At 67.8% G+C, this 9,370-nt stretch overlaps 2 protein-coding genes across 2 annotated transcripts; one reads left to right on the forward strand and one right to left on the reverse strand.

Moving 5' to 3' along the window:
• Positions 1-226: 226 nt before the first annotated feature.
• On the forward strand, positions 227-1,634 carry MNEG_10625 (hypothetical protein; the record flags this gene model as incomplete). The annotated part of the gene is made up of 3 exons (XM_014040902.1): positions 227-356; positions 561-906; positions 1,187-1,634. The coding sequence occupies 3 exons, from the start codon at positions 227-229 to the stop codon at positions 1,632-1,634; spliced, it is 924 nt and encodes a 307-aa protein (XP_013896356.1).
• Positions 1,635-9,092: 7,458 nt separating this feature from the next.
• Positions 9,093-9,362, reverse strand: MNEG_10626 (hypothetical protein; the record flags this gene model as incomplete). The annotated part of the gene is made up of 1 exon (XM_014040903.1): positions 9,093-9,362. A coding segment is annotated over one exon (270 nt), but the record flags the coding sequence as incomplete, so codon positions are not given.
• Positions 9,363-9,370: the final 8 nt, after the last annotated feature.

Here is a 9,370-nt window from a genome sequence, read left to right on the forward strand (position 1 = left end):
GGCGGGCGCGGCGCACCACCTGTCCGACTTCGCTCGCCGCTTCGAGGAGCTCGGCGGCGGCGCTCTCGGCGCGCCCCCGCCGCACCCGCACGCGTCCATTGCTGAAGACGCCCTCCTCAAGCGCGCGTCGCTCGACGCGGGCAACCCTGCAGCAGCCGCCGCCGCCGCGGCCGCCGCGTTTGGCGGGTTTGGTGGGCTGCTGGGCGGCGGCGGATATCCTGCGCCCATGAGCACCAGCGCGGCGCTGCAGAACCTTGCGAAGGCGCAGGCGGCGCTGGGCCAGTTCGGCATGGGCATGGGCGGGATGGGCATGGGCATGGGGCTGGACGTGCCAATGTTCAACGCAGCCTATACAGGTGGGCGCGGCCTCCAAGCGTCCAAGCTTGCGCGCGCTCGCCCGCCGCGTACCTGCCTGCTGCTGCCGCCTGCTGCCGCCTGCTGCAGCTGCTTTTGCTCTGCCGCGTCCTGTCCACCCTAGGTAGCACTGGCTGACGCGCTCTTGCGTGCCCCCACTCCCCTTGCCTGCTTCGCGTCACCCCCTTGGATGGTTCAAATCGCAGATGGCATGTTCAAGGCCCCCATGGCCCAGCAGGCAATGGCCGGCCGCAAGTCCCTGGACTCCTCGCTCCACGCCCACGGCCACGCCGCCGCCGCGGCCGCGGCCGCCGTCGCGGCCGCTTCGGCCGCCGCCGCGCGCAGCCAGCAGCAGCAGGTGCAGCAGCAGCAGCAGGCGGCGCAGCAGCAACAGTCGCAGCAGCAGCAGCAGCAGCACCAGGCGGCACCGTCGCCGTCGCGGCACTCAATGGAGAATCCCGCGATATCCAATGCGCGCGCGGGGCCTCGGATATTTGTGGGCAAGCTGACCAAGGACACCACCGAGGCTGACGTCAAGGAGTACTTCAGCAGGTGTGTGTGCGCGAATGCGTGTGTGTGTGTGTGTGTGTGTGTGAGTGTGTATGTGTGCGCCGGGGCGTTGAGCTGTTGACCGGCGGTGGTGGGCAGGAGACGCGCGAGAGTGGTGAGCGCACACATACACACTGAAACACACAAAACAAGTGCAAACGTCTCTGCGCGCTTGTGCTTCGTCTGCGTTATATGGCATGCCGCACGCAAAAACGGGCGTCGTGCACGGCTCGCCACCACTCACCCTGCCATGCAACTGCTTCGCCTCAATCCCCTCCTCAAGGTTTGGCTATGTGATGGACGTCTACATGCCCAAGTCGAAGGACAACAAGGCGGAGCACCGCGGCTTTGGCTTCGTGACCTTTGAGACAGACGCCGCCATCAAGCGCGTCGTCGGCGCCGGCTCCCACCGCCTGCGCAGCTCCACAATAGCGATCGACATAGCCATGCCGAAAGAGGACGACTCGAGCGGCAGCGGCGGCGTGGGGGCTGGCAACGGCGCCGGCGGGCAGCTGCCCGCGTCGCAGGCGCAGGCGCACGCCAACGCCCAGGCGGCGGCCGCCGCCGCGGCCGCGGCGGCCGCGTTCGACCCCTCCTCGGCGTTCGCCGGCTTTGGCGGCGGCGCGTTTGGCGGGATGCCGCCAACACCCGGGTTCGACGCCGCGGCCGCGGCGGTGGCGGGGCTGGCAGCGGCGCGGCAATTCCAGGCCGCGCAGCTGCCGATGATGTGAGCCGGACAGCCGGGCTCCTGGGCCGGCCGGCGGGCCCAAGCATGCGTGCAGCAGACGGCAGGGCTGCAAACGGCCATCTCGGGCGGGGCAGTCTCGGCGCGGCGGTGGCGCGGGGCTGCCCGTCTGCAATGCTGAGTACGTTCGGGCACAGCCCCCGGCCTCCTGCGCTGCCTGCCTTCTTCGCTCGCCACGCGTGCCCCGTGCGCTCGGCGGGCCCTGCTGCTTCGCAGCTCCAACGGCGCGGCGCCCGCCTTCTGGCACGCGTCGTCTCGCGGCGGGGCCCCTGCCCGGCGGGCGCCGCGCGCCTGCCTCCTCACCACTGATCCGCGATGACGCCTGTTGGTACTAATCGAATGGAACGGAATCCCTGGTTTCGATCTGACAGATTGCACGGCCCCTGTTCAAAGCTTGCCGCGAGCAACGATCTTTCGCCATACACGTGTGGGGGTAGCGGCGCCACGCCGCCCCCGGCGGCCGTCCTGAGCCCGGTGCATCAAGAGACCCTGCCTTCGGCAACTGGGGCGCTTGGCTTACTAGTGGCATCACGCGCTCGTGCGTGTGTGTTTGTGTGGGTGTGGGTGTGTGGATGTGCGCGCGTGCACACATGTGTGTGCGCGTGTGCGTTTGTTCCCTATCGCATAATGAGGTCTGATGCTCCCAGCGAGCGAACACTTCCCTTGTGGCGGCGGCCGCGCCTGCCGCGCCCCTTTTTGGCCGACGCGGGCGGGCGCGACCTTCGAGGCTGCGCGTGCCCGTGCATGTCTGCAATGTGGATAGTCCCCCAAGAGACGTGACGACCGCGCCGCAACCCGCCATGCACGCGCCGGCTACGGCCGCTGCGGCGGCGGCTGCAGCGCCACGGAGAGGCCGACAGGGAAGCCGTCAGGAAGCCAACCGCGCGCCGCCCGCGGGGCCACGGGCCCCGGTCCTGTCCCAAGGCGGGGGCGCCAGCTGTCATGCCCACCGAATGTTGTGATGTCCCCATTTTTCCCGGCCGCGTCTGCAAAGGAACGACAGGGCATCCCTGCGGTCGGCCGCGGCGGCCTCGGTAGCCCTGCGGTCCGGCCCGGGGCGGCGCCAGCAGCGGCGCAGTCCGGGCCGAAAGCAGACCGACGGCCCGCGGTGCAGTCCAGGCCCGCACCCGCGAGGCCTTTCGCCACCCCAGGGGCGCCCGCGCGGCCTGACCCTTGCGCCGCCTTTGCCTGCTGGAAATCGGGCCCTTGGGCTCCGCTCCTCCGCGCCAAGCAAGTTCTGAGTTCCTCTGCCCACCATGGGCGCATCGTGCCCCTCAAGTGTCGAGACAAGAGTTTCCCTCGCCTGCCTGCCAGCAGAACCCCACACACAATTACATGGAAGCGTGCGGAGCGGGGCGCGCTGCCGCGCCCCTCCCGCGCGCGAGGAGAGTGCATGGGCGTGCGCACGCCCCCCCGTCGGTCCGAGCGCACACTGGTGCCGCGCGCGCCGCCGCGACGCCGTTTATGCGCGCGCAAGCACGAGAAGACGTGGAGGGGTTTTTCAAACGCGCGCGACGGCGCGCGCGCGAGCGCGCTTCTTTCACGGGCACCCCTTGTTGGGCGGCCCCGCAGCGAAGAGACTCGGCAGGGAAATTGAGGCAGACTTCCGGGCGCGGGCGCGGCACAGAGCACCCGTCTGCGGCCGGCTTTCGGCGGCCACGTTGCGGCCCGTTTTGGCATGCTTGGCAATCACATAATTTCCGCACGATCGGGCACCCATGCGAGACCACATTGCGAGGAGCAGCGCGAGCAGTCAGGAGCTCGCCTCAGCACTTGCGGACCGACTGTGCGCCACACGGGTGTATGTACATCCCTGGAAGCCAGACCAGAGTGCACGCGGCCGGCCACCCCTGGCAGCCGCCCTACGCCCGGCTCATGAGGGCCGCGCGGCGCCAGGGACGCTGGGTGGCCGGGTTGGCGGCGCTCTCTCGCCTCCTGTACGCTTGAATTTCTCTTTGGCTGCTGGGCGGACCGCGGTTCCAAGGCCGCTTGGCGTGTCCAGGGCCGCGGCCTTGTGGGTGGATGCAGCCCTCCGGGTCCTCCAGTCTTGGGGCGCCGCCAGACCGCGGCCCCCTCCCTGAACTGTTCCGGCTGCGTCCGAGTCTCTGCGTGTGTTTGCGTGCGTCTCAAGTCTGCCAAGGATCAAGTTTGCCTCCCAGCCGTCCCGTCCCACTCTTTGCTGACAGCAGCAGGCCGTTGCCCCCGACAAGCCCCAATTTTTGGGTCCCGGCGCCGCCCACACCCCCGCCTCGTCTTGGCCCGCACCCGCCGCGCGCCCACCCGAGCGCTCGGCGGGCGGCCCCGGTTGTCGCCGTGTTATGGAGTGTTGTGTTTTGGCCCGAAGGAGAATTTGTTTCTGCAGCCGCCCAAGGCCTACGCCTCTCATCAAGCGTGCAAACATCTTGGTGGGAGCGGAGGAGGACGGCGGCACGGCGCAACGCCAAACAGCACTTTACAGAGGCGCCGTGTCACCCGCAACGATGCGCTCGAAATGTTGACCCGCACCCCAATACACCATGCGCTGCTCACAAGCGGGCGCGCGCGTGCGCCCGACAACGGCGCGCCTCCCTTTTTGAGCCGTGCTCTGGTCGTCGTCTTCAGTCAGGAGAGGGGTTTGTAATGGTTGGCCCTCCCTCTCGGCCTGTTCACCGCTCACGCAGCGCTGATCAGGGATCCTTGGAGATGCGTATGATGGGTACAGATGCGGCGCGGCATGCACGTGCCCTCAGCACCAGCGACTAGCTGAGTCAAGGGCGTCTGAGTGCGCTCTGCAGATGACACTGCTGGACTGACCACGCAGCACAGCGTGCACAGCATGCAGCCCAGGCGTGCTGCATATGAGGTCTGGGCAACTGTTTCAAAATTCAAAATTTCGTCTGCGTGTCATGTGTGCCCTGCGCTGTCCATGGCGTGTCAGCAGCAGGCCTGGGGCCCACCAAGGTTTTCAAGGTTGTGGACTGCGACAGGTCAGCCTTCCGCTCCGGCTTCAAAGTTAGTCGATGTCAGTACAGCATGATACATATCACTTTCACGCTCGTGCCTGTGCGTTTTTACATATCCCATAGCAAAACCAGCTTGACATTCGAATCACTCGGTCACCTTCATCGATTATTTGATCAACCCAGCCGGTCGTGTGTTCATTATCTTGAGAACCATGCCCATTAATGCTTGCAGACCTTCGGGCAGCGAGGAAGGGGACTATGACGACGCCGCCCTTTCGGCACGCAGCACAGGCAGCGGCGCCAGCATGAGCAGCACACCCGGCGTGTGCCGCGGCGCCTCCCCCTCTGCCATGCTGCCGCCTCCATACCCCACACTGCTGCCTCAACCAAGCATGGTCATCCGCATGCTGCAGGTCAGCAAGTACAAGTGCCCGTCGGTTGCCGAACCACCCCCATGCGCCCAACCACATCATGCTGGGCACAGTACCCAAAGCGCACCCATGCATCCCCTATGCATGCATGCAAGCGGTCCCGCCCACATGCCATGCATACATCCTAGCATGGCGCATCAACACCACCCGCTGCGGCCGCCGCATGACCGCAGGGTTGCGGGGACGTCGATCCCAGGGATGTGGTGGTGCTGCTCCCAGGGCCTCTGCTGCACTCTGAATCGCTGGACCTGACAGCCTACACCTTGCCCCCCCGCGGCCCCTCTCCGCCCTCGGCCTCCGCCGGGCCCGGGCCGGCTGCGGCCGCGGGCGCGCGCGTCGCCCGGCCACTGCTTGCGTCGGCGTTCGTGCGCGGGGTCGCGGCTGCGCCTTGGATGGTCGCCCCGCCTCCGCCCAGCGGCGCGCGGCCGCCTACCTCGGCAGGCGCGCCAAACAGTGGCGTGGGCGGCAGTCGAGCGACGCCCGGAGCTGCAGCTGGAAACGGCTCCTGCATGGGCAGCTATGCTTTCAGCGCAGACGGCGCATCGGCCCCCCGCGGTGCCCGGCCGCAGCAGGCACACCCACAAGCAACTGTCAAGGAGCCTTGTGCAGCTGCACACCACGAGTGCAGCGGCAGCAGCGGCGATGCAAGCAGCTGCATTGCGCAAGAGCCAAACTTCCAGCCTCCACGGCAGCGCCCGACGGCCTCGCAGCTGCGCCGCGCGCGCCGCGGCCAGGCCCGCGCAGCTCGCGCTGAGGCGGCCAGCGGCGCGAGACTCGCTGCCGCGACCTCACCTGTGGGTTCAGACGCCAGGCTGGGGCAGGCGCAGCAGCAGCAGCAGCAGCACGCCAGGGCCGACCTGCACCGCTTGGAGTCGCTGCCAGACGCGCCGGGGGCAGCGGCTGCGGCGCTGTCGTGGTGCCATGTGCAGCACGCGCGTGGACGGGTGCCGGAGCTTGATGACAAAACGGTGCAGGTGCGCGGGTGCGGCGACCATGCATGAGGGCGCCTGCTGCTCATTGGGCTTCCTATGTACCTGCCTCCGTCTCCTAGGGAGCCTGTGATGCGCGCGTGTTCAAAACAAGTACCATGGTGCTGGGGATAAGGCGCTTGTGTTGCTCTGAGTGGCGCCTGCCGCGGCCACCTGGCCGCCACTCGTGCCTGTGTTGGCTCACCAGGACCGACAATCGGCCGGGTCCTGCGGCATGGTCTGCGCCGCCGCTCTTCCCTCACGCGCAGGAGTTGGTGAGGCTTCAGCTGCAGGCGCGCCAGCCGATACGCGCCCCATGGTACCGCGCCGGGGCGGCGGCCGCAGGCGCGGGCGCGGGCCCAAATCTGAGCGCTGGCACGGGCGCAGGTGCAGCACAGGCGGCGGGGCCCGTCGACGACTGTGCTCATCCCCCGGCCGAAACTGCGTCGTCTGAGGAGCTGGGTCGCACACTGGGGCAGGGCGGCGTGCTCTGCCTGCAGGGCGGGCAGAGCGGCGAGCAGGTGCCAAGCGAAGTGGACGAGCAGCAGCGCCCGCCCGGGAGTCCAGCAGCCGGGCTGGCTGCAGCGCCTGCGCCGCGCTTGCGCCGCCCGCTGGCGGAGCGACAGGCACAGAATCAGCAGGATAAGCAGCATCAGCAGCAGCAGAAACAGCACGAGAGTGGGCTGCAGGGGCAGCAGCAGGTGCAGGAGCAGGAGCAGCGGCAAGAGCAGCAGCAGGAGCAGCAGCAGGAGCAACAGGGATCCAGCAGCCTGCTGCATGTCACAGTGAGCTGGGCATCTGCGAGGCCGGTAGCGCCGACTGCAACCAAGAAGGGCCCTTTGCCCTGTGCGCATGGGGCCGACGCCAGCAGCACCTCGGGAGTCCGCGAGGCGGGCCCACCGCAGCAGCGGCAGAAACAGCAACAAGGTGCGGTGGATGGCGGCGGCTGGGACGCAGGGGACAGCGGCCGCCGGCACGGCGATGCCTCGGCGCACCAGGATGCTGCCAGCAGCCGCTGCGGCGCAGCAGCGACGGCCGAAGTCGCAGGCAGCAGCAGCGGCAGAGGCGCAGGGACGGGTGGCGCCGACGTACGATTGGGGGCGGCCGGAGCGGGGCTGGCCGCAACGGGCACTGGCGTCTTCTTGCCGCCTGGGTGGCTGGTCGGGCAGCAAGTGTGCACGTGATCCCAGATTTCCGCTGAGCCATGCGCTTCTAATTTCTGCCTGCGCTTGTTTATGCATGCATGCTGAATGCGTATTTGTTTGTGATCTGATTTACGGCTGTGACGTTCCACCCCCAATGATCGGCCAGCTGCGCATTGTGCGCCGCGACGCAGCAATCGCCCCTGGATTGAAAACCAGCGTGGGACCTCTTGAGCCAATGCTCCAAGGGGGCAGCGAGGGCATGCGTGGGACGCAAAAGCTCCAACACGTGTCGTATAATCGTGATAGCGACCTTGCCTGTGAGCCTTGTAGCGGAAGCCGGCGCGTTTGCGTGCACACGCGTCCGTTGCGCCACCATTACCGCACCAGCCCCGAACGGTGCAGTCCAGTCCGGAAAACAGGCTCTCCGAGCCCACCAGGGGCGACGCACCAGAGCCGCAGCAGGCATGCCTCATATGCCGCAGTTTAAATACAGGGAAGTATATCGCAGAAGCAGCTTGGCAAGCGATCGGGGTGCACAGCAAGACACAATTTCGAATCGCAGTGCTGCTCAAGTCGGTTGGCAGTGACGCCTGCCAGCGTCACTGCTGTCTCCGCGGCGTGGCGCAAGCTCTCCGGCAAAAACCAGCGATCAAGAATGTTCCCATAAATTATTCACACCGGTGAGCAGCGTGAGCGGCGCAGTGAGGACGGGTGAGTTCCCTGACCCCAACGCATACAGATGCGATCGAAGCACTGACCTGACACTTTCAACACTCACAGGTGCTCTTACTGAACCCATACATCCCCATGCATCCTGCCGCGCTCTTGATGCCGAAGAATGCGTCCATTTCACCTGGCGCGTTCCAGTAGGGGGCCGCGGCGCCGCGTGCTGACGCCTCGTGTAGACTTCTGCCTTCTTGCTCTAGTGTACGTCGAGGTGTGTGGGGGAGCGGGCCAAAGAACGGCCTACGGAGGGTCCCGCCTCAGTGCATATGGCCGCTGTTGCGGCATGCCAGCGACGCGCCGAATGATAGAGTGTTATATGCTTCATCCAACGGCGTTGCTGATAGGGCGCGAAAGTTGCTCTCGAGTGATCTGGGCGCCATGCGCTTCCTCGACTTGCAACAGTGTGTCCTCTGGAGCTGCTGCGTCCTCTCCAGCACCTACTCCGAAAGCGTCGCGGGCCATCGCTACCTGCAGCGCGAGACGGTGCGAGAGGGTTGCTCTGAGCCCGTCGTGCGGCCAACAACACTTCCGGGGCTCCTCCAGCTGGCGGCGCTCGCAGCGGCCGTGGGCGCCGCCTGGCGCGCGCCGGCAGCTCCCTCGCCGTTTTCTTTCATACCCACCTCGCGCTCATACATGCTGGGCCATTTTGACGCGCTCACCCCTCCCTCAGGGCAACCTCAAGTGCTTTGCCAGCAGCAGCGGCCCCGCCGCCGCCGAGCCGGCAGACGCGCCCCCGCCGCTCTTAGCCGACCCCCAGATTGAGTGGGAGGAGCGCTGGCGCCAGCAGCAGCAGCTCGAGGGCTTTAGCGAGCTCGCGTGCTCGGCCCATCAGACCCCGGAGCTCGGGCAGCTGCGCGCACTGCTGCTGGTGCGCGCGGGCAGTTGAGGCGGCGCTTGCCCGCCATTAGTGTGAATTTGGGTGCCGCCTGCCGGGCGCCCCCCCCCCCTCTGTGCCGCTCCGCTGCCTGCCGCCGGGCCCCTTTGCTCTCCGGCCGTCACACTTTCCTTAACCCCCCCTCCTGTGCGCCTCCCGCCGTGGCCTCGTTTTCATGCAGGAGGTCAAAGGCCCGCCGGCGCCCTTCACTGGCGTCGCCGCCATCGACTGAGCAGCCCGCTCCAAAGCAGCTTAGCCCCCGTGCACCATAGACAGGCCCGCCCCTGACTCTCAGGGATCCCGCCAAAGCAGAGGAGCGCCGCCGAACAGGCAGCCGCCCGGAAGCCAGTCCGCGGCCCTAGGGCCCAGCCAGACAGCCCAGCGCAAGCCTGCCAGAATGGAGGTCGGCGGCTGCGAGCCTGACGAGCACAGGGGCCGGCGGCGGTGGCTGCCCGTCCCACTTCCGCGCGTGAGCCTCCCCCTCCTCGGACTGGGCGGCGCCGCGCGCGCCGCCCGGCGCCGGCGCCGCGCGGCCGGCGTGGCCAGCGCCGCAGGCGGCAAGAGCCGCTTTGCTGCCGGGGCGGCGGCCGTCCCCTGCTGCGCCCAGCAGCCGCTGGTGCTTGCCACCCTGACCGC

This window comes from Monoraphidium neglectum (genome assembly GCF_000611645.1).
Source record: "Monoraphidium neglectum strain SAG 48.87 unplaced genomic scaffold scaffold02394, whole genome shotgun sequence".
Classification (NCBI taxonomy): domain Eukaryota; kingdom Viridiplantae; phylum Chlorophyta; class Chlorophyceae; order Sphaeropleales; family Selenastraceae; genus Monoraphidium; species Monoraphidium neglectum.